Genomic DNA, 23060 nt, shown 5'->3' with positions numbered 1-23060 from the left:
CCGCAGAGCTGGGAAGACATAGGAGCACCCATTTCTGTAAGCTGCCGAGTCAGCTGCAGGGAAAATGACTTGGCCCGGACTGTTGGGGCAGAGGTGGCACAGGAACTCAGGCCACGTGGCTCCCAGCCGTGGGCTCTGCCCACTGGCCCCAGCTGTGCGGTCCGTGGCAAGGCCATCCTGACCTTCCCGGGACTTCTCCATCTCTAGTCAATGGTCCCAAGGTCATAACATTCAGCCTGTGTGACCACGCCAGACAGAGATCTCGACATCAGGATCCTGCTGCCTTCCCGGGGGCACCTCTGCTTCTCCAGTGCCCAGGACGCGCCACCAGCCTTCGAGTCCAGGGTAAACCACCCGCAGGACGGAAGGGGGCGGGCCTAATCTGCTTTCACCCTCCCTTCCTGGGAAGACTTTCACAAAAGGAACATGTGTAGTATTTGAAGTAATACATAGGGAGATTTTTATTACTAAATACCATGTGAGTATACAAAATGCATAATTGAATAACAGCTAAAAAAAAATAGTCCAAGAATGTGAAATACACATTTTTTGAAATGATAAAAATGTATCCATGAAAAATATAAAATGTTGCATGTATATACAATATATACTTCTATATATATAACATAAATGACAATTGTAAATAAGAAATGTGTACATCAGTGAACAGGCATGGAAGTTGTTTCTTTTACAGCAGCTATTTTGTTCCAACCAATCAGCTCGATTATTTACATCTTGTATTGAGGAAATCCGTGAGAAAGAGAGTGTTTCCACTCTGGTAACATTTAAAAATTGTTTACACTGAAAATCAAAAGAGTTTTCCAGCTAATTGACCAAAGGGTCTGAAGTGGATAGAAGAATCAAGAATGAAAGCCGGACAAGAGTCAGGCAGCTGTGGGGGAAAGAGGGTCCGCTTCCACCATCTGAATAGCCAACCAGGAGATGGACTGAGAGAACACAGTCTTCTGAGGAGGAGACAGGCTGCGGGGACGTTAGCCAAGCTGGCGCTGTCTCTGGCTGGGCCGGCACTGGCAGGAAATCCAGCGTAGATTCAAGCACGAGTTGAGGTTCAGGTCAGGACACCTCCTAGGTCCCTTCCTGACCTTGGCATCTGTGGGTTTGCAATGTGAGGGCCTCTTCCCTCAGGGAGGGCATTCAAGTAACAGCACTGAGGCATGAGGAGAGGTTGTGTGTGGCGTGGGGCCACTTCCCAGACGGTTCCTTGCCTGGAGCCTACCCCTACCCCAAGGGGTCCGAGGGGGGTGGATGCTTGGGCCTTACAGCTCCTTGAGGATGATCTGAATCTTGCCATCAAGCTCCCCCATGTCCAGTAGGAAGGCGACGTGATTGCTGTAGTGCTGAATGATGTTGTTGTCCATGTTGACCAAGATTCTGGAAGAGAAGAGGAGATGTGTCTAGAATGTGGCAGGCCCCTTGTTTTCAGGGCCTCTGGTGGTAAGGATGATAGTACTCCCTATTGGGCGCCCCCAACATTCCAGGCACCTCATGAACTTTCTCCAGACCGTCATAACAACAAAGGTGGGTACTCATTGTCCCACCTGGCAGTGGAAGGCACATTCCCCAAGTGGCTGAGCCACACCTCCAACCATGGCCCCGACTGCACCAGACTGACTGGGGAAGACGCAGTGCTCCTTCGTCCCCAGGCCAGACGGGCCGCGGACATGAAGTGAGAGTTCAAGCGCAAGAGGCGTGGTGGGTGGACCAGCGTGGTTTGGGTTCAATAGGAGGCTGCGATGTGTCACTCAGGTGTGCCTGCCTGAGCCAGAGGCAGGTGCCATGTAAGGCCCCTCTCAGTTCCACCCCCATGAAACTGAAACCTCACGGGTGGCGTGAGAGACTCGAGGGGGAGGAGAGCCCTCTCTCCCCATGCTCTTCAGGCAGGGACCTGGGCCAACCCAAGAGGGACAGGGCCTCCGTGCTGTGGCCCTCCGCAGAGCGTCAAAGCCACAGTGTATGCCCAGGGCCCCCCGCTAGCAGCTGCCTTCCTGATGAAGAGCCTCCGGGCCCGACCACATCAGCCTCCCCCTTTGTAATGGAGGCGGGGGTCTTCATCCATCCACCCCACTAGCGTTGACTGAGGCCTCTCCATGGGCAGGGTCTTGTTCCAAACAAAAACAAGGGCCACACAGAGATCCTAGACCCTGCCCTCCAGGAGTTTAGAATCTAGTAGGGCCTGAAAAAAGGAATCCTTAGAACCCTTTTACTCCAGTTGGTAGATGGGGAAGCTGAGGTTCAAAGAAGCGGAGTCATTTGCCTAGGGTCACACAGTAACACATGGCAGAGCTGGGACTTGCATCCAGACTTTTGTCTCTTTCCACTGTACCATTTTTTAGAAAGAAAAACAACACTACAAATATAAGTTAGGAAGCAGCATATATGAGAAAGGCAAAATCCAGGCCTGGGGGAGAGTTCAGATGGGGGCAAAGTTATTTCAAGTGGGGCAGGAGTGGGGGGCTATGGGTCTCAGGATAGGGCTCCTGGCAGGTAGCTGTCTGCTTTTCCAGGGACCCCCCCCCCCCAGGAGGCGGTAGCCCCGTCCCTGCCATCCCCCAGGTCCGGAGGATGGAGACCTTGCCAAAGCAGTGAGCCTAAGCCTCTGGCCTACATCCCACATCTGTGCAGTAGCATCCAGATGCGGCTGCTTTCTGGAAGGAGGGCTGGGCTCAGGCTCCCAGGCCGGGGTGCTGACTGCTGGTGTCTAATTACAGGCTCCCACTTCCTCAGATCCCGTCAGCCATTCTTTCATCTCACAGAGGGATCTCCATCTTGGGGCTGCAGGCTGGGCCAGAGGGGTGAGCGCTTGGTCAGCGGCCAGGTTTGTGTTGGCTTCTGATAGTGGCATTTCCGGGGTGCTTCTAGGTGCCGGGCACCGAGTGCCTTGCCTGCATGAACTTGAAGGCTGCCTCCCACCCACGCCCCAGCAGGGCTGCCAGCGGGCCCAGAGTGCACACCTCCACACCAGGCACCCCAGACAAGCCCCCAGACCCCTCCCTCTCAGAGGTCAGTGACAGCTGGGCCCTAGAGGCAGGGCTTGCTGGGAACCGCTGCCCCAGAATGTGGGCCTCTTGTCGCTAGCCAGCTTCTAGCTGTCTTCTGTCCCGGGCTGCCCGAAACCCTTGGCCAGCTGCCAGCAAAACAATGTATTTGTTCATCTTTCAAGCACTCAGTGGTGCTTGTAAAGCTGATTGTTATCTACTTTTGTCCACAGGACTTTCGGGAAAATAAGCGAGGCCACTGATTAGAATTTTCTGTTCCTCAGAGGAAGAGAGTGTGACATGAGGGACATGTGGCAGAGGAGCTTGGCCTCTCCTCTCCCTAAAGGTTTTTTTGCAGACTCTTCTCATTTACGCATCTCAGGTGACCTAGGCCTGAGGTCTTGGTGGTTGGGGGTGTGGGGTGCCTCTGAAGGGCCGCTAAGTGATGCCCTGGGCTCTGGGGCTAGGCACATAAAGGGCCGGGCCACAGCCCCTATTTGCACACTGCTTAGCGGTCAGAGGAACAAGCAGGAGGCAAGATAAAGTAGTGGTTCTTTACACAGGCCTCAGACAGGCTAGGATCCCTCCTGCTGGTTACTAACCGCGACCCTGGGCCCACCTGAACGTCAGTTTCCTCATCTGTAGAAATGCAGAAAGTCATACCAAACTCAAAGGGTCAATGAGATGATGCCTGGGAGTTCCTGAGCCCAGCGCCTGGCACATAGAAAGTGCTCCACACATGGAAGCTTTTAAATTAGGCTTTAAATAGCTGGCTAACGTTAAAGGGAAGGATCTGCAGTTCTGCCAGTGGGGCTGGGGCATCCTCGTATGCATACACCCGCCCCCAAATCACACACACACACACACACACACACTTCCTAGCCCCTCGGCCCAGCCTGCCATGGGACCCATCAGGGAGGCCGGCAGCAGGTGGGGCCGCAGTGGGGGTGGGGGTGGGGGTGGGAGTGGGGACGGGCGCTGGCACCGAAGGGGCAGTGGGGCTGGGCTTGTCTGGGCAAAGCAGAGCCTGCCCTCTGCGAGGAGGTGGATTCCGCCCCAGAGAGTGTGTGAGCCCCAGTTTGAAACCGAAACTTGGAAGGAAAAAAACACACAAAAACTCTAGACACTCATACAACCAAAACCAAACGGGTCCTTTCCCAGGGGCTGCAGGACTGCACACCTCCCCCCCCCCCCGCCCCCTGCCCTTCTGTGGGAGGCTGGGTGGGAACCAAAGAGGAGGGAGGGTGGGAGGCCAGCCCCTGGGCCTGCCTGGATGGGGCCTCAGCCTGGGTACAAAACCTGCCTGGCTTTGCAAAGCCTTCTGAAAAGGAAAGCCTGCAGAGTGGCCACGGGGCAATGCCCAAGCACCTTCCAGGGGCCACCAGTAAGTGTAGCTGGAGTTACACTGTCCAGAGCAGGAGGACAGGGTCTGAGCTGCAGGCAGGGGGCCGGGAGTGGGTCCTCTGGGCAAGGAATGACGCCGACAATTCCTCACTGCCCAGAGGCCCCACGCTGGGCTGGTGCAGGGACTTGGTTAGCAAGGGCTGTGAGGGTCCAGCTCGCTGGCTCTGACCAGGGGGACTAAAACCTGGCGTGGGGGTGGGGGAGAAGCAGTCACCACATGGCCCTCCATCTCCCCCCGCTGCCGAGGACTCTCCTGGGCAGGTAGTAAAGGGTGCTGTGGTGTTTAGCACTAACCCCCAGGAACCCAGAGTAGGTGCCACACTGCCTGGCCCTCTGGAAGGTAAAGCTTCACTCCCTCCTGCCTCATCCAGACCTGAGGGTGGAGGCCTGTGGAGCATCCGGGGCCCAATCTCCACACCCTTTCCAGACTCCTGGCCAGCCGCTCCCTCCTTGGGCCCCTGACTCGACCGGTAGCAACACTGATGGGCCCTTCTGCCTCCGTGTCTTTCCTCTGCTGCTTCCGGCCCTGAATACTGCTTAGCACCTCTGAGCCTCAGTTTCCCTATCTGTGAAGGCTGGGTCATGGTGTCTACCTCGTAGTGTGGCTGTGAGAGTTAAGTGGGGTATGTGTAGCCCCACATCTGACACGTGGTAGGCGGACGAGGGAATGGTAGTCAGGATCACCAGCATTATAATCAAATGACTTGGCTGTCCCGTGGCTTTGGGATTTGGACCCGGGTCGTCTGATCTCTGGGCCTCCACGGGCCCTCTACCTGTGGTCTCTACAAAGACCCTTCCATCTGTCTGCCCTTCCTTTCCTTCCCGGTGCTGGTCAATGTCTGGTCTCTACAGGTGGTCTTGCCTGACTGGGGGCTTTCGGCCCAACTCCAAGGCCTTGTCCTCGCCACAAAGCCAACCCACTGGGAGCAGCCTGAGCCAACATTTTAGATAGAAAGGGGCAGCAAGGGGGGAGGAATGGGAGGGAGAGCTGTACTGAGCACTTACCCCCGCTTACATTTCTTGTAGACTTTGTAAATGTTCTCTTCAGGGAAGCCATACTTCTCAGAGATCTGGAAGAGAACAGTAGGGGATTTGTTGTCTGCTGCCCAAACTGGATCTATTCCAGCCTTTTATACTATGACTTTATTTCCTGATTATAAAATATACATCCCTACTGTGGAAAAATACAAAGAAGAAAATTACAACTGTCCGTAATCCTGTTTCCCAGAGATAAACATCTGGGTACACTCTTTCCCATCTTTTGGCCATGGGTGCAGATTTTTTGTATTCCCCATGGAGCTTTATAGAACTTCTTTTACTTCACATCGTATGTTATAAGCCTTCCTGCATCACAACAAACTCTTGACAGACTGCACGTTTAGTAGCTGTAATATATCCCAAGGAGCATCCACCAGGTCCCCCAACCCCTGTCTAAAGCCAGACCCACATCATGCCAGTGCCGGGGGCCCCCCACTCAGCAGCTGCCAACTCTGGGCAAGCTAGTGGTGGAAATGGTCATGCCTGCCTACCTCATAGGGCTGCTAGAAGAAGGGACTAAACTGGCCCAAAGATTCTGAGTCTAAGTGACATTAATGGCCTTTTGTGAGGCCAGCTTCTGGGGCTGGTTCCAGCCAAGCAGGACGGATGATCCATGAAGGGACCAGTAGGGTACAGCAGAGTGGAGAGAGCTTGGGTTGGACTGCAGCTCTGTCACTTCTAGCCACTTTGGCAAGTCACCTGACCTCTGGGAGGCTGTTTCCTCATGGAAATGAGCAGATAATAATAGTACCCACTTTTTGGTGGTATTACACGAATATGGTGAGCTAGCAAACGTCGCATGCCTGACAAAATGCCTGGCACGTAGTGGGTCTTCAGTAAAAGGTAGTTGGTGTTACTACGGGTTCATTTTCCCTTCCCCAGCCCGCCCTCTTGGAACCCTCTGGCTGTCCTGTGTGGTTCAACCTTCAAGCCCAGCTGGAGTCTTGTGTTTGCTCAGTTTTTAGCTGAGCCACAAAGCTGCTGTGGGTTTCGTTCAAAGCTGTTCCACCCGCTCTCTGGCAGTTTGGGGGGTTGGGGACAGTCTCCTTGCCCAGACGCCACCTTTCGCCGCCCCCCCGCCAGCGCCCCCCAGCCAACCACAAGCTGGAGGAATGAGGCCCCCTGGAAAAGAAAAAAAGAGTGTCTCTGGGGCCTGGCCTTTTTGGGTTTCATTCCCATTAAAACAGAAACAGGTTTGCAAAGCCAACAAAAAGCTCTGGCCTGTCAGACAGCAGCCATCAGATTAAGGAGGATTTATGGTGTGTGTGCCTCCCAGGGTGGAGCCAGGGTTCTGGCTGGGAGATAACATCACAGAGGCACGCCCCCACCAGCCAGGCCTGTAGGCACCCCCCCAGTGGGGTGGGACAGGTGGACCATCAGAAAGCCAGCGTTCCAGCATATTCCTCCTCAGAGCCTTCCTGTGGGAAATCAGTACTGTGGAGTGAAGAGTGGGGGACAGGAACACAGAGTGGGGTCTGGCCAGGGCTGGGGGGCTGTCACAGAGCCTCTTACCGCATTCCTCAGCCCCTTCAGGTCTGGGGTCTTCAACATGAGAGCATCAAACACCTCCTCGGTCTCCCTCCGCACATACAACAGAACTGAGAGGCAAAGGGATGGGGTTTAGTGGTAAGGGGAGGACAGATCAGCCCGGGAATACCTCAGGGGATGGGAGAATCTTTAAAAATATTATTATTATTTTTTAAAGATTTTATTTATTTATTTGAGAGAGAGACGGCACAGAGGGAAAGGGAGAGGGAGAAGCGGGTTCCCTGCCGAGCAGAGAGCCCCTTGCGGGGCTCAATCCCAGGACCCTGAGATCATGACCTGAGCAGAAGGTAGATGCCTAAGCTACTGAGCCACCCAGGCGCCCCCCAAAATATTATTTTTAACATGAGATTGATTTCTGCAGAAAGGGCAAATCCTTGCTGAGGGTCTGTACCCAGATGGGGAAATACCACCCAGCTCTGCAGGTCCCACTCAGACTGTGCTGATTTGGGCAACTTCCAATCCCCGCTCTACCACCTGCCAGCTAGGTGACCTTGAAGACATTTTTCCATCAGTGAGCCTCACTTTATCCACATGGGAAATAGAGGTGGCCCCGCCCTCTATTTCACAGAGTTGTTGGGGAATTAATGACATGACATTTTAAATACCAAGTGCAGTACAAGGCTCAATTGAAGGTTGCCGGAAGCTTTTGATCTTAGCTGCTGGTTGGTTTCTCCTTGATAATCAGCTACAGCCCCCAGAGGTTTGGGCATGTCCCCCTCTCCCAGGAAGTCACAGATTCAGGCTGTCAAAGCCAGAACGCCAGGTATGGAAACCCAACTCTGCTCGCAACCCCCAGTAGAGAAGGCAGGGGGCTTGCCCAACATAATGAGCCTGTTGCCTTTTCCAACTGCCGCAGGATGCCCATGTCCAACAAGGCCAGAGGAAGCAGAAGCCCTCCAGCTCCATGGACCTCTCTCCAAGCACTCTGGGTGCTCCCCTGGCCCCCACCCCACCCTCAAGGTTTGGCCCAACTCCAACTCAGAGGAGTAAGGCGGCCCCTTGTGCCCTCTCTGCTGGGACGGATGCTGCCCTGGCTGCCTGGGCCATGGTGGGTGTTTGAGGCTTTGGGGCAGGCCTCATGGGGAGCTGGGGGCTCTATGGTGGGCTCAGAGAACAGATGGGCCGGGAGTCAAGGTACCTCTCTGAAGATCGTCTTCCTTGGCCTTTTTGGAGGGCAGAGGCTCAAATTCCTCCGTGAAGGGTGAGCAGGTGCGTTTCAGAGGCAGCCTGGCGGGGGGCGGGGAGGAGGCGACAGGGAGGGGCTCGTGAGGAACCCAGGGGGATCCCAGAGTTGGAAGGGGCCCCAGAGCTCAGAAGATCCCATGAGGGCAGGCCCAAAGCAGTGGGATGGCAGTTAAAGCAACAGGTTCTGGAGTTGGGACTGCCTAGGTTCAAATCCCACTCACTAGCTGGGTGACTTGGGGGGAGTCTCTTAGTCCCTCAGGGTCCCCATCTATCCAATGGGGTGACAAGACAATGACAACAAGACTTCATAAAGTTGTGAGGCTGCAGGAGATCACACAAACTGCTTCTAGAACCGCGTGTGGTGCACAGCAGGGCCTCGGTGAATGCTGACTGTTGTTTTACCATCGATAGGATTCTTTTTTGAAAGAATCCACTTGGCCAGGAGGCAGGGAGAGGGGGCAGGGCTGTGGGATTTGGAGTAAGGCAGACTTAGGGTCCATGCAGATGCTACGCAAGCACTGTGTGAGCTTGGCCAAGTCACTGCACTTCTCTGAGCCTCTGCTTCCTCATCAGTCAAGTAGAGCAATAACCCCTGCTTGCCCGACCTGCTGGGGCTGTGGTGAGGGGATAAGTGACCTGATTTGGTATGGAAGCCCCGCATGAAAAGTACCCCTTCTTCGGGGGGGGGGGGAGGACACCGAGGTCAACAACAACTGAGCCTTCCCTTTTACACGCCACCCTCTCATCTCGGCCTCAGGCCCATGAGGCCGTGCTCCCACTCGGGCAGATCTCTAGGCCAAGAGGGAAGGACGTCAGGAGGGGCCAAGGCGCCGGGCCCCTCCCTCGCCTCCTGGAGTCTTGGGGGGGGGCGGTGGACCCCATGGTCAGTCCTGCGGCACAGCGTCCCCTCCCTGCTGTCTAAATCTGCACTACCATCTCAGAGGCTTCTTCCTTCCCTTTTTACAAGCATGTGTCTCGCCAGAGATTTGCCAACTTTTCACATAAAACAAACCCATAAAAATGTGGGCAGTTTCAGTGAGAAAGGAGCCTGAATCTAGCTTGGGGGCTGGGGGCAGAGTCTCCCGGTTGCCTCCTCAGCGCCCAGGCCCTGGCTTGGGCGGCAGCACAAGCAGTAGGGGGCCAGGCAGGGTGGGTGAGGAGGCCCCTAGCTGCTTCTCTCCGTACCTGTTGGAGCTGCTCTGACCCGCCGAGGGCACGGCCTGCAATGAAGAGGAAAGACATTTTCCATCACATGAGGAAGATGAGAGGGGCCCTCCACTGCTGGAGGCTTTCTGGGGGGAGGGGGCCCAATCTCTGGGTGTGGGGGGGAGGAGGGGAGATGCAGTTGCAATGCGTTTCCAGCCCATTCCGCTCAGATTAAGTCCTCTTAAATGAGCTGAGATCTTGAGTCGAAAGGTAGGATCCAGCCCAGGTAGAATGAGTCAAGGACTCCATGGACACAGGAGGTGCTGAAGAAATATGGTGGACTCCATGAGCCCCACCTGAGCCCCGGCTTGCCCAGAAGGGCCAGGACCGCACACTGCCGTGCAGCTGGGAACTGGGAAGTGGGAGCAGAAGCACAAGGGGAAAGGGGGGTGAGGGTAAAGGGCACTCTCTGGAACCCCCCTAAGCGCCTGGCACTGTGCTGTCTGGCCCAGGCATCACCAGTCCCATGACGGGAAGCACCCAGGCCTGCCCAAGAGGGTGGAGAGCCTCCCGAGGTAACACACCCGGTAGGAGGCAGATTCAGGATTCAGACCTCCCCGCCCCCCTAACCCAGGCTCACAGGGGCAAAGCCTGGGGGCCTCCCTCTTCCCCACAGAGCAGCCGTCAACCTGGCCACAGGGCCCTTAATCCCATGAGAGCAGTCATCTCCCGACTTGGGGCCTCTGGCTGGGGAGAGACACTGGGGTCATGTAGCCACCGGACTAGGGGGCCACAGAAGCGCTTCCGGGGCCCGGGGGGCAGTGAAGGGAGGACGGTGGACACAGGAAGGGCTTTAGGTGTGCACCAGCGGCCACATCAGTGCTGACTGCTCTTTTGGTTCCACAGCCTCTTACTGTTTGAGGTGAGTGCACTGAACACAGCTTGGACAGCAAGAGCTATTTCTGCAAACGTTCCCACCTACACGGGGAGGCGGCGGGGGGGGGACCTCGATGGAAGGAAATAGTCAAATTGTTTAATATGGAAGCAAACTACTAGACAGGCTCTGCAATCCTGACTCCCCCACTGACCTGCCGTGCGGCCTTCTCTGGAAAATGGAGGGACAACAGTATCTACCTCAAAGGAGGGCTCCCCGGCCTGAGAGGTGGTGTAGCTGGGGTTCGCGGGCTCGGCTTCTGAAGCCAAGGTGCCTGGGTCCAAACCCTGGCTCTGCCCGTGCTGTGGGGTTTGGTCTCTGGGCCTCAACGTCCACCCCACGAATCCGGGGAGAATGACAGTACCCATCCGGTAGGGCGGTAGGAATGGGGAGAGGAGGTGGCGCGTGGGAAGCATGGAGAGCAGTGCCTGGTGCATAGTGAGCGCTCACAAGCGTTGCCATGACCACCGTGATCCAGCTTGGATTCGGCCGCCATCTAATTTGGGGCTCAGAAATCAGAAACTTCCATGCGCGCCCCAAGCATGAACGTTTCGACGGTTATAAGGTCCGTTTCTTCATTGACCTTCTTCTCTTCAGTAGAAAAGGTCATTAATGTTGTATGAACATGCGTACGTTTTTTAATCCCATGGGATTCAATAAAAGCATTTTCATTTTGATGTAAAAAATATCGGACCTAAACACGTCTAAACTGGCCTGTAGTGGCCGAGTGGCAGGGTGCTCGCCACCGGTCTGCGCCGATCAGGTCCCACCCGGGGGGCCGGGACCGTCTCTGGCCGAGACCCTCACCCCTCCAGGACGCTGCAGGCCGGAGAAATGCACGTTGGGGATGAAGAGCACCGGCGGGGTCTCCAGGTCAGCCTCGGGCCGCAGGTACGTGGTCTCGTTGCCCCTGAAGCCGGACAGCAGGCAGCCCTTGATGCCTGATGGGAAAAGGATGGCACTGCATCTGGGACCTCGCCGTTCACACCCCCAGCCTCTGCCCTCCAGTCTCCTTCTCCCTTCGCCCCAGGCCAGCCCAGCCCCTGGCCCATCCCCACTGACCACTGCTGCTGGAGTCGGGGCACTTGACCTTCCTCCGGAACTGCTTCCGCTCATCATCCCGCATTTTCCTTTCTGCTCCCTGCGGGGGAAGAGGGGGAAGGGGGTCACCAAGGGCCTTGGGAGGGGCTGGCTGCCTTGCATCTTAACTATGGGCCAGCCTTCCGGGGCTGCCAGCCTTCTAGGGCTGCTTTCTTCCCAGAGTGAGACCAGGAAATGGGAAAGTAGCAGCGCCCACCCCGCCGGGCCCAGCCCAGCCCAGCCCTGTCTGAGGTCAGTCCAGGCCATGAGAGACAGACAGACAGACGTGGAGGGAGAAGAACAGACAGAGAAACAGAGAAAAGGGAAGTGGAGTCAGAGAGGGACAAGAAGAAGAAAGAGAAACATGAGAGAGACAGACAAGACACAGAAAGAAACATGGAGAGATCTTCAGAGAGATCTACAAAGAGATCTTCAGAAAGAGACAGAGAGGGGAGACAGAAGTGCAGAGAGAGGGAGAAAAATAGACTTAGAGGCCAAGACAGACAATGACAAGCACACGGAGGAGGGAGACGTGTGGAGAGCAAGAAGCAGAGGGAGACAGACATGCCCCGCATGGCTGGGGAGGACGCACGGTGGGGGCTGGCCCTTCTCCCTCCCAGCCCACCCCCCACCCCAGCTACCTTGTCACAAAAGATCTTGATCTGGCAGACGGCTCGGTGCACCAGGCGCTCAGCGCCTGAGCCGCAGTCGTAGGTATCGATCTGCAGGTTCAGGGGGACTCCCTTCACCCCCTTCTGCGAGGAGAAGTCTGTGCTGAGGCAGTTGACACCGATGAAGACCTGGGGACAGACAGGGGAGCTGGAGAAACAGCCTGCCCTAGGCGCCAGCCCTGCTGTCCCACAAGCACCCTGATCACTGAGCCTACTGTGCCCCTGGGGAGCGGCACCCCTGGCAGGCACCCATCACCACCTCTTTTATGGACATCCCCAGGTGACACTGGGTGTGGGGAGGGCCCAGGCTGGAGCCCAGGCTCTTCAGCAGCGGGTGAGGCAGCTCCCACCAGACTGCCAAGGGCAGCCCAAAGGGTCAAGGCCCTGGGAGGGAGGTTAGGGGTCCTTCGTGGGCTTTCGTTAAAGTCCAGAGCCTCATTTTTCTGCCAGCCAGAGTGAGGAGTATGGAAGGGCCATAGCCCGTTCCCCCCAGCCCCGGAAGACCACCTTCCTGCTGGCCCCGGGCCACAGGGGTGAGACCCTGCCCCTCTGCACCCTTGACCACCAGCTCCAGCCATCAATGGACCTGTCACCCCCATTTTACAGCCAAGGAAGCAGAGGCTCTGAGCAGAGGGGTGACCTGCTGATGTTTCCACATTCCAGCAGAATGAGCCCAGGCGTGCGGCCACCCGGACTTCGGTTGGGGAAGCTGGGCTCTGCCACTCACTGGCCACGTGGCTTGAGACAAGTGCTCTAACCTCACAGAGCCTCAGTTTCCTTATCTGCAAAATGGGGTTACTTAAACCTACCTCACGTGGCTGTGAGGGCGCGTGGAGCACCTACTGAGCTGGGCATGTAGTGACCTGTTGTGAGTGTGACTGCTGGTCTCAACCCAAAGCCTAGGCCTAGCCGATGGCAGTCTGGGCTGAGTCTCAGCTGGGACTCCCTGGCAGGCTCACCTGGTGATGGTCTACCTGACATGGGGTGCCAGGGCCACACCCCACTCCAGACTGGCCACTGTTCTTTGGGACATTTCCCTCGGAAATGATCCTGACCTGCACAGGTAGGGGTGCGGTGCCTGAGCAGACCCCCTTCCCTCCTTGGCTGTGGGGGCCAGGCCCCTGGGCGCATGCCAGACATACCTCCCCCTCAGCCAACTCAGCCCAAATGCAGCTCCCACCCAGCTGCATGAGAAAGACCCACGCCCGGGGGCTTAAGGGGCTGTGAGAAAATCCTAGCCGAAACCCACCTCTCCCTTCCTATGAAACTCTTTCCCCCGCCTCCCTGCACCAGAGGCCCCAACTCCTCCTCCAGCCCCTGGCATCTGTTTGAATAATAATAATCCCTCACTTCTGTGCCTCCCTTTGAGTTTTCAGAGCCCCTTCAGCTCTATTTTCTCCAGGCAGCCTGGACCACCCCCATAAGGCAAGCTCCCCAGCCTGTCCAGGCCAGAAATGTCCTTGCCATGCGCTGGACCCAACCCTGGTCTGAGAGGGTAAGCCTGGCGCAAGGAAGCAAAGGACAGGCCCAAGGTCACCCAGCCCCCGGCTCTCAGACCAGTGCCCTTTCCACAATGCCGGCTCTCCAAACAGAAAACCAAGGCACAGAGAGGCCCAGAAGCACACAGCAAGCTGGCCTTGGTCACTGAGTGGCTGGGATGAAAAAAATCACCAGAGGCTCCACTTTCAGGCCTCTCCCAAGGGTCTGGCCCTGTGCCCGGCTCTGAGACATGCATGATCCCAGGGGATCTTCACTACAACCCCAGGAGGCAGACTACTGTTCCCTTCTACTGGACGCAGGAAGTGATGTAACTGGGGTTGCGGCCTCCCTTGCGGACTCCAAAGCTTCCTCCTGCAACCCTGACTGGCCTGCAAGTCGGCAAACCTGGTGCATCGGTGGCTGGCTGTGTGACCTCGGTTTTCCCATCTGGTGAATGGGTGGATGGGATTGATAACAACAGCCCCCACTGCTGAGCCAGGCTGGGCTCTACCCTTTACTTAGCACACGTGATCCTCATGTGAATCCCTCAGTCGGTGCTCTCATTGCACCCCAGTTTTGCAGCCACGGTCACAGGGCTGGGACGTAGGCCTAGCCTTTCTGGAAGGCTGTGCTTCTCCTCCTCTCTCTATCCTGCCTCCTCCACGGGCACGCTCATCAAAGCAGCTGCCACAATCCTATATCCCCACCTGGGGACTTCCGAGGGACCCAGCCCCGTCACAGCCATGCACTGACCTTGGCCTCCTCGTTGACATTCCACACGAAGGACAGGGCGTTGTAGGCCACCTCCTCGATGTGCTGCACGGTGTTGAAGTTTTCTTTGCAGTCAGCTGGAACCACAGGCGACCAGAAGGGAGAGTCAGGAGGAAAGGGATCTGGGGACATGCTGGGGAGGGGGCAGTTAGGAGCCGGGCTACCCTCTCCCCCAAGAACCAGGCTTCAGTGTGGTGGGGGAAACTGATGGTTGTGCCCTGGGTTACAGATGGGAAAACTGAGGTCCAGCCTGGGAAGCAGGTGTGCCCAAACCCCACAGAGAATCCCTAAGTTGGCCGGCTAGGCCAGGGCCCTCATCACTTCTGGGTGGAGGTTCGAGTTTGCAGTGGGATTGGGACTTGGGGGGGTCTCCCAGACACGGTAGTAGTAGAAGGAGTAAGAGCAGTGCTGGTGGTGGTAAGAGCACCAGGAAGCGTAGCAGCTCTGGGACTCCTCACGCCGAGCCATCGCACGGACGGTGGGCAAACTGGGGGACGGCCACCACTCACTGAACACGTCAGTATGGCGAGCCCTCAGTTAATCCTCACAGTGACGCTATGAACACTCAGTTTACAGATGGAAAGAAAATGAAGCTCAGAGATGTCTGGTCACTTGGCCAGGGTGCCACAGCTTAAAAAAAAAGGCACAGCAAGGACTGGAGCTCAGCTTTGGCCCCTGGACACAGGCTCCTACCCACTTGCTATGTGGCCTCTCAGACATGTCATGGGATTGTTTCTAGTGATATCGTGTTCTCCAGGGCATGCGACTCCAAGGCAGAAGAAACAGCACTGGAGGCAGGCAGGGTAGCTGGCCTTATTCCATTTGATAGTTGAAGAAACTGAGGTCCAGAAAAGGGAGGTCACACAGGTCACACAGTCAAGAAAAGAGTGACGGAGTCAGAACCTGGAGGCCCGAGGATGGGCGGTGCCTCCCACACATCCCGGGGCCCAGGACCGGGATAAAGTGGCACCCCGTGTCCCTTCCCCAGGCCCTCTCCCTGCTTACAGAGCCCCAGGGTCCCAGCTCCCAAAGCAGAACTGCCCTGCACTGTCCTTCCAACCTTCCACATCACACTGCAGTCTGCTCTGTTCTCTTAGGCATTTGTGTCTCAATGGGCTAAGCCCCCCACGGGGACACGCAGGCCAGTATCCCAGGGGTCTATTTATCGGACACTGCTGGGGTCTCTAGGGCACTGTTTACCCCAAAGCAACACAGAAAAGAAGCCCCTGCTTCCAGCCCACAGATGCAAATCCCTGCAAACCCCACAGCGCAGGACCTGGAGACAGGGGCCAGGCAGGAGGCTGGGGTGAGAACTAAGTCCCGCCGAGATCACAGGGGCCTGGGGAAAGGGGCAGGGCAAGAAAGACCCAATTGGGGTGTGTGTGTGTGTGTGTGTGTGTGTGTGTGAGAGAGAGAGAGAGAGAGAGAGACAGGGACAGGGACAGACCGAGAGCCAGGGAGGGGGTTCTGGGGGGGCTCTCACCCACGTCGATGACGCGCTGCTTGGCAGTGGGTTGCCGGGAATGCCAATGCTTCCAGAAACGCAGCTGTTCCACGGGCACCTTCTCGTTGTCGAAGACAACCATCACCACGCTCTGCAAGCACAGCGGCCGCTGTGACCCCCAGCCTCAGGAGAGGCCCAGGCAGTCCCGATCCCTTCCCAGAGCCCTGGTCCAGCGGCCCTGCCCTTTTGCCTCCATGTCCCCCCACTCCATGGCAGTGGCACCGCCTCCCTAGGGTCCCTGTCAGGCCGGGCTGGCCCAACCATCCTAGTCCCTTCCCGAGCTGCTCCAGGGACAACCTACCTTGACTTTGTTGGAGGACAAGGCAAGGCCTTTGCCGCCTGCCGGGGTCCGCAGGGTGATGGGGTAGAACTGGCCCTTGTTGAGGTAGGCCATCGGCGACTCCCCCGACTTGATGTGGATAGCTTTGGGGGAGCCCAGGGTGTACTCAAAGTCACTGCAGGGAGGAGAGGGGGAGGACAGAGAGGCTGAGCTCGCAGGCAGGAGTATCCCAGAGGGCAGTGCGACAGGAGGCTGAGGATGTGCTGGGGATTTACTGTGGGACTTTGAGAAATCATCCTACCCCTGGACCTCAGTTTCCTCATTTTCGGAGTTTCTATTTATGGTTTCATTGAGCCACAATCCTGCTGAATAACAAATAATGGAAACCAGAGAGACCCCTGAGGGGTGACAAAGCCCCAGGGGAGATGAAGGGCAACAGAACCTCAGTTTTTGAACAGGGCTCTGAGCTCCCTGTCACAGCCCAAGAAAGAAATGTAGAAATCTGTCTCTCTCCTTTCATGTGCTTTCACTCCCCTCTTTTCATTCACTGACGATGCCTGCTCTGGGGACAGTGTGAGGCTCTGTCTGTAGCCTCTGCCTACCGTCCAAGTGGCCAAGGTTCCAGAGGGGCTGAGTTACCTCTTGGGGCTGGGACAGTCCTCTGGGCACGGGGGTTCTGGAGACGTTTTCAGGATATCCGGGAAGAGCAGCGACTGCAGAGAAACATAATTCAAAGAGAATAAATGGCCACATTCAGGCTGCTGGGGCCTCATCCCAGAGCTGTCCCATACAGCTATGCAGGTTATGCAGTGCACAACTGGGACAACAGTACATGGCAGACCTGCCTCTGCTCTAGGACTTTTTATCCCAAGGATTCCAAACCTCTGACCTCCTCACTGTCTTCTCTCCTTCTGCACATGCATGCACATATCCAGGGATGCTGTGAGGGGTATGGGGGTGGGCCCTCACCTCCTGTGGGTCATCTTTGAAGGTGCTGTCAGGCTGCCAGCGCTGTGTGGGTGGCACCCCATGAATGCTCTCAAACAAGGAGTTGAGGGAGCTGTTATCATACATATCACTGGTGGGCAGCAGGTAACTGTCCACAGAGCCAGTTTCCAGCTTGCTGGAGCCGGAGGGGAGGGGAGCTGCCTTGCCCTGAGTGGGCATGGCCCCCTCCAAGCTCATCAGGTTATTCTTCTTGAGCACATCTGGGTACTCTGGGGTTTCAGACACATTCTCTGTCAGGAATTTCATGAGATGCGTGGGACTTTCAAGGGGAGCGAGGTCCATCTCATATTCCATGCCATGGTAGTACCTGGGGACAGAGGAGGGCTGAGTGAGTGCACCTCTTCTCTCTGAGGGGCGAGGGGACCCTCAGTTGGACTGGAGGGTGACCATCACGCTGACCCACTGACCTTCTTTAATCCCACGTAATGTTAGATCTTCCCGATGTGCATGAAGCAAGACAGAGTAACAGGCCAGTTTGTCACAGGGATGAGCAGGGAGGAGGGTGTCGAGAATGGAACCAAGTACAGGCTCAGGGTCGAGGGGAAAAACATCTGCTTTATCTTTTATAGTACTTGGTCATTTTAAAAGCTGAAAGTTCATTTATTTCTTACCCAGAGTCAAATGTCCCCACCTTAAAACAACTGCACTGAGTCATCTACACAGTTGGGGGGGGGGCAGGGGGAGAGGGGGAGTGGATATTACTGTTAACACAGTACAGTTAATATATGTTGAGAAAAAGGTCTGGAAGGGTATACTCCAAACTGTTAAGCGGGGCAGGGGAGTAGGATTACAGGAAACTTTTACTTTCTACTTTATATATTTTATAGAGTTTGAATATTTTATAACAAACGGGTATTACTTTTGTAATCAGAAAAGCTAACGACATGTTTAAAAATTAGTTTTCAGAAAAGTCCCATGCACAACCCTACTGTTCCTAGCACGGAGGGGCCCTGAGCCAGCAGCATGAGCCATAATGCCTGACTTAGCAGCTTGGATTTTCTGGAAGGCAGAGAGAAGCCCAGAAGGTTTCCCAGCAGAGGCCCTACATGGTAGGTGGGGAGGCGTGGGGGAGGAGGGTCGGGGAAGAGTAGAGAAAGGGCAGGGTCCCTCTAGTACCCATCTGGCCGTGAGCATGGCCTGGGCTGCCTTCTAGGAGGAGGGGAACATCAGCGCCCCGAGGCTATAATGTCAGGCAGAGGCCCAAGAGAGCCAGAGGAAAGAAGTACCTGAACCCAGGTGTCCCCTCCCCCAGGCCAGGTCTCCCTCCCCGTGAGACTGCAGGGAGGAGGGTTTTGGAGCTAGGACAGAAAAGCTGCCTTCGGGGCTTTTCCTGGACCATGGCTTTGAAGTTTGTTTTCAGTAAACTCCAGCCCACATGGCCTGCAGGCTCTCTAGTGGAACAGGGTCTCATTATGACTCAGTGGGCCCTAGTCTCTTGCCTTCGGACTCTTTCCACCTTAAAAAAATATATTTTAAAATACCTTTTTACAGTTGCATTGGTATAAAAATAGGTGTAATCCAGGTTGGATTATATTCATTATTTTCTTCTGATTTTAAAATAAATTCTCACTTCCATGGGCCCCTAAGAGTCCTGTGGGCCCTGGGCACTGAGCCTTCTGTGCCCGATTGTTAAGAGCCCAGAGGTGGAGGGGAGCATGAGGAAAGGGGCCGAGATGGTGGTTGAGCAAACCTCACCTCTTTCCTTGGTCGTTCCGGCCCCCAGTGCTGGAGGACAGGATCCGCTTCTCCTTGGGGCCCTGAGTGGAGAGGAAAGAGGGATTTATGCATTTATGGCAAGATCGACCCCCTCGGGCGGCCTTGGCCAGACAGAGGAACTACCTTGGTCACTGGGGGGAAAACCTGCCAGTCCTTGGAGTTGGCTGGCCATCAGTCAGTCTGAGTCCCAAGTTAGAGAGTGAGAAGAAGTACCTCAAGATTAGCTGTTAGGCATCCTGGAATTCGAAGTCAGGCAGATCTGGCTTAAGTTCTAACTTTACCACTTAAAAGTGCTGTGTGACTCTGAATAAATGACTTCACCTTTCTGAGACTCAGTTTCTTCATATGGCAAGTGGGGGATTATAATACCTACTTCAAGAGTATTTGAAGATTTACTAGTAAAAATAATGCTTGCTAGTTTTTGTGTGTGTTTTTTTTTAAGATTTATTTATTAGAGAGAGAGAGAAGGGGGGTGGGGGTGGGAAGAGGCAGGAGACGGAGAGAGAAAATCTCTAGCAGACTTCCCGCTGAGTAAGGAACCCGACATGGGGCTGGATCCCACAACCCTGAGATCATGACCTGAGCTAAAATCAAGAGTCGGATGTTCAACCGACTGAGCCACCCAGGTGCCCCTTGCTGGTTTTTAAGATTCTATTTGTAAGTAATCTCTACACCCAACATGGGGCTCCAACACACAACCCCAAGATCAAGAGTTGTATTTTCTATCAACTGAGCCAGCGAGGCGCCCCTTGCTTGCTGTTTTTTAGTCTAGTACTTCTTGTGCACTAGGCCCTGTACTAGGTACCTTCTATGTGATCTCTAATTTAAGCCCTGTACCACTCTGTAATAGCTACTAATATCATCTCCATTATATGGATGAGGAAACTGAGGCCCGGAGAGGCTCTGTTGTCTCAGTGGTTAGAAGCATGGACTCTGGATCCAGATTTCTTGGGTTCAGTTCCCAGATATGCCACATACTGGCTGTGTGCCCTGGGGGACAAGTCCCTTAACCTCTCTGTACCTCGTTGTCCACATCTGTACAAGGATAATAATAGTAACACCCACTCCTGAGCTTGTTGTGAGTGCTTAGACCTAGCACATGGAGAACACTATCTAAATGTGACTTTTCATAATTATAATGTTGTTGTATCTTAGAGCATCCAGGTCATTTTGACCTCTGGCTAATAAAGCCAGAACCAGGTCTCCAACCCAGCCTAGGGACTCCAATGCCTGGGCTCTTACTCACACCCCATGGGAGAGCATGCGGGAAGGTGCCAGGCACAGAACCTGGCATTCAGTAAGAAACCATACGCTGTTACTTTTAGAAGTATATTGCCCAAAACCACACTGCCAGTTTGTGGCCAGATCAGGTCTCAAACTCCCAACTCCATCCCCGCCGCACATCATGAGACCCCGTCCTTACTATCCATGCGGCTGTTCTGAACCCAGAGTGCTCTGAAATGGGGAGGTGGGGGTGGGGCAGGTGTTTTCACTAAAACCACGACAGGTATCACCTCCAGAACCTGTCCCCACCATTCTGGCCCTGGGAATGGCCCTTTGCCTGGGAAGATGATACTGGATTTCACATTATGGTCCAACCTCAAACTGTAAATCCCAGCCTGGGGGTTAAATCCAGGCCTAGGATTCTGGCTCTCACCACATCTCCAGCCTGAGGGAGTCAATACAAATTTCTTTCCCAAGGCCTGGTCCAAACACTATCAGCACGCTATGGGTCTGCTGGGGAGCAAGTAAGGTAGGGTAACCACACCCTTCCATGGTGAGAACCAAAGCCAGAAAGAAAATTTGGGGCCTTCTCGTATCTGAGACCACACTTCCCATCCTTGGCCTGTGAGTTTACACGGAGAGTGTGCTTTCCCCCTTGGGGTAAGGTAGATAAAATATTTCTCGGGTCAGGAAATTTGAGGGCTTATTTACAAAGTGGCTTTAAATCTTCAAGTCCAAAGCCAGTTATCTCAATAATTGGCTGTTTATGTTTCCCATTCTCAAATCTGGGAAAGTCTCTTGGAGCAATCACCCAGCCTAGGGAGAACGAGAAAGTTTGCTATCATGTGATAATTCAGACGGATGGGTAGGGGCTGCCTGGAGTACTGGCTTGAGAAAGATTCTTCAGCTTCCTGTACCCCCGGGGAGAAGGCAGGCTGGAGTCCATGAGCAATGTCTGGCACAGGCATGGGAAGAGGGGGCACTGTGTGTTAGGGATCTGTGATGGCCAACTGGTCAGATAGGAGAGGGCCTCATTCCTGTTCTCAGGTGCTGACAGTCTCCCAGAGTCAAGGCCAAGGCCCTGGAAACCATTAGAGAACCATAAGGACCGTTTGTCAGGAGGTGTTACATTACACAGAATGGGAGCAAGGGCAGGAAGGATAGTCAGACACTCTGGACAGGGACAGGTGACATGGCAAGTGAAAGTGGCCTTGGGAAGAAAAGGAAAGGATTCAAGAGCAGAAGGCATGTTCTAGGTGGTGGGGTTGGGACAGGCGGGTGGGGAGGACAGGGCAACTGGGATGACCTAAGGGACAGGGGCAGAAAGAAGAGGCTGAGGGTGCTATTGTGAGGGGGGGTGTGTGGCCAAGACATCGATCCATTCCATCAATATGCACCGGGTGCTCTGTGTGGCAAGCAGTTATGGGGTGCTGAGGACTGAGTAATGATCACCACGCGGTTTCCGTCCTCCAAGAGCTCAGTCATGGGGGAATGAAGAAAAGTTTCTAAAGACTTGCTGGCCAAGTCTCTAAAGAGTCGAGGATAATGATGGTAGTTGCTGAGGGTACCTGGAGGCACAGAACGGGAAACCCAAGAAAGCCTTCGCCTTTCTCAGTGAAGGAATGAGACCCAGAGCTGAGAGGAGGGTTTAGCCAGGGGAAAGGGAAGGGGGCCAGGCAGAGGGAACAGCATGTGTGAAGACCCAGAGGAGAGAAAAAGCACGGTGTGGGGCCAGGCGTGGGCTGTGGGGCCGTGAGGCCTGAGAGCGAAGGCGTGCGTTCAGTCAGAGGGGTACAGGCCCAGCGGGGGCAAACGTACCATGTAGTAATCATAGAGGAAGCTCAGGGCTGCAACACTGTCATCGTCCCCATTGACCCTCATCATGGCCTTCGTGGCGGCCGTCAACGGGTTTTCCAAGTAGGTCTTCCAGGCCTCATCCTCACTCGTGTAGGGGAACTTCTGGAAGTTGACCGGGTCATTCTTTAGCAGTCGCACAGACCTGAAACTGGAAGGCAAGTAGGGAAGGTCAGAGTTAGGCTGTCCCAGAGGAAGGTCCATGAATGCTCAGCCTCGGGACAATGCCCAGGAATTCAAAGAGTTACCAGTCTTGAAAACTTGAAACTGCTTCTTCTGTCCCGCTTTGGGCAGCTTGGGGCAGTAGAACGTACCTGAATTCAGGAGCTAGATGCTTTCAGTCTATTCCAAATGTTGCCATGTAGAAGCTGTCGACCTGGGGCCTCAGTCCCCTCATCTATGACACCAAGACCCTAACCCCAACCTTGCAGAGCTTCGCAGAGGATTCAATTAAAATGCTTCCATGTAGATACTTATTCAAGGGGATTTAGCATAAGAAGGATAGGAAATCATGACAAGCTGCAAAGAACAAAATTTCCAGATAACCCAGAGTGAGAAGTTCCCCTCCAGACCATGAAAGACTCAGAAGGCTGGCCATGGTTGCCAGTTAGGGAGTGTGGTGAGGAAGCATGTGGGCAGAACCCAGTCTTGGGACGTGGCGTTTCAGACCAACATGGACTGCAGAGGGACCAGGCAGCTGCCCAAATGCCAGGAACTTGGGCAGGGGAGGGGAAGGGGATGCTGCAGGGCACACGGACAAGGCAGAATCGGGCCCTGTGCGGAGAACTCAGACACATACAAAGCAGGTGGCCCAAGAGACAAGCCACACCGGCTCAAAGGAAAGAGATCACAAGAGGCTCTTTGGAGGAAGCAGACACCTCAGTTGGGGGCCCTCAGCACTGAGGATTATATCATGCAGAAATGTGAAGGGGGGGCACCGGGATAGGGACGTGATGCAGAATAATGATGATGTATTATTAAAAGTAATATCTAGTCTTTATTGAGCATCGGCCACGTTTTAGGTGCTGAGCTAAGCACTTTCCATGAATTCTCTCACTGAATTCTCACAACAACCAAGTAAGGCGGGTACTATTCTTGTCCCTATTTTATAGACAAGGAAGCTGAAGCTCGGAGAAGTTAAGGGAATCGCTCAAGCTCCTGGAGCTCCAGGAGGATGATGCTGTGATACAGGATAGTGTTCTCAAACTTGAGCTGCATCACA

The 23060-nt window shown here is 54.9% G+C and overlaps 1 protein-coding gene across 1 annotated transcript; it reads right to left on the bottom strand.

Moving 5' to 3' along the window:
- Positions 1-459: 459 nt before the first annotated feature.
- GRHL3 (grainyhead like transcription factor 3) lies at positions 460-21983 on the bottom strand. Its single transcript, XM_006744710.3, has 15 exons — positions 21803-21983; positions 18740-18801; positions 17006-17351; positions 16676-16749; positions 16058-16211; positions 15736-15847; positions 14235-14329; positions 11973-12131; positions 11314-11392; positions 11059-11192; positions 9357-9391; positions 8125-8213; positions 6951-7036; positions 5406-5470; positions 460-1392 (listed from the first exon to the last, which is right to left on the bottom strand). Exons 1-15 carry the CDS (start codon positions 21866-21868, stop codon positions 1278-1280), a joined length of 1671 nt encoding a protein of 556 aa, XP_006744773.2. The 5' UTR covers positions 21869-21983; the 3' UTR covers positions 460-1277.
- Between the last annotated feature and the right edge of the window lie 1077 nt (positions 21984-23060).

Source organism: Leptonychotes weddellii, chromosome 4 (assembly GCF_054177405.1).
Source record: "Leptonychotes weddellii isolate Sample4059 chromosome 4, ASM5417740v2, whole genome shotgun sequence".
NCBI lineage: Eukaryota > Metazoa > Chordata > Mammalia > Carnivora > Phocidae > Leptonychotes > Leptonychotes weddellii.
The sequence above is the reverse complement of the archived record's forward strand: the minus strand, read 5'-3'. Positions and strand labels throughout refer to the sequence as shown.

Coding starts and splice junctions, on each gene's coding strand:
- GRHL3 (XM_006744710.3), bottom strand. CDS start 21,868: ATGATGAGGGTCAATGGGGACGATGACAGTGTTGCAGCCCTGAGCTTC. Junction 15,848..16,057: donor TGTCCTCCAACAAAGTCAAG/GTAGGTTGTCCC, acceptor CTGTGCTTGCAG/AGCGTGGTGATGGTTGTCTT. Junction 8,214..9,356: donor GGTCAGAGCAGCTCCAACAG/GTACGGAGAGAA, acceptor GCCCCCCGCCAG/GCTGCCTCTGAAACGCACCT.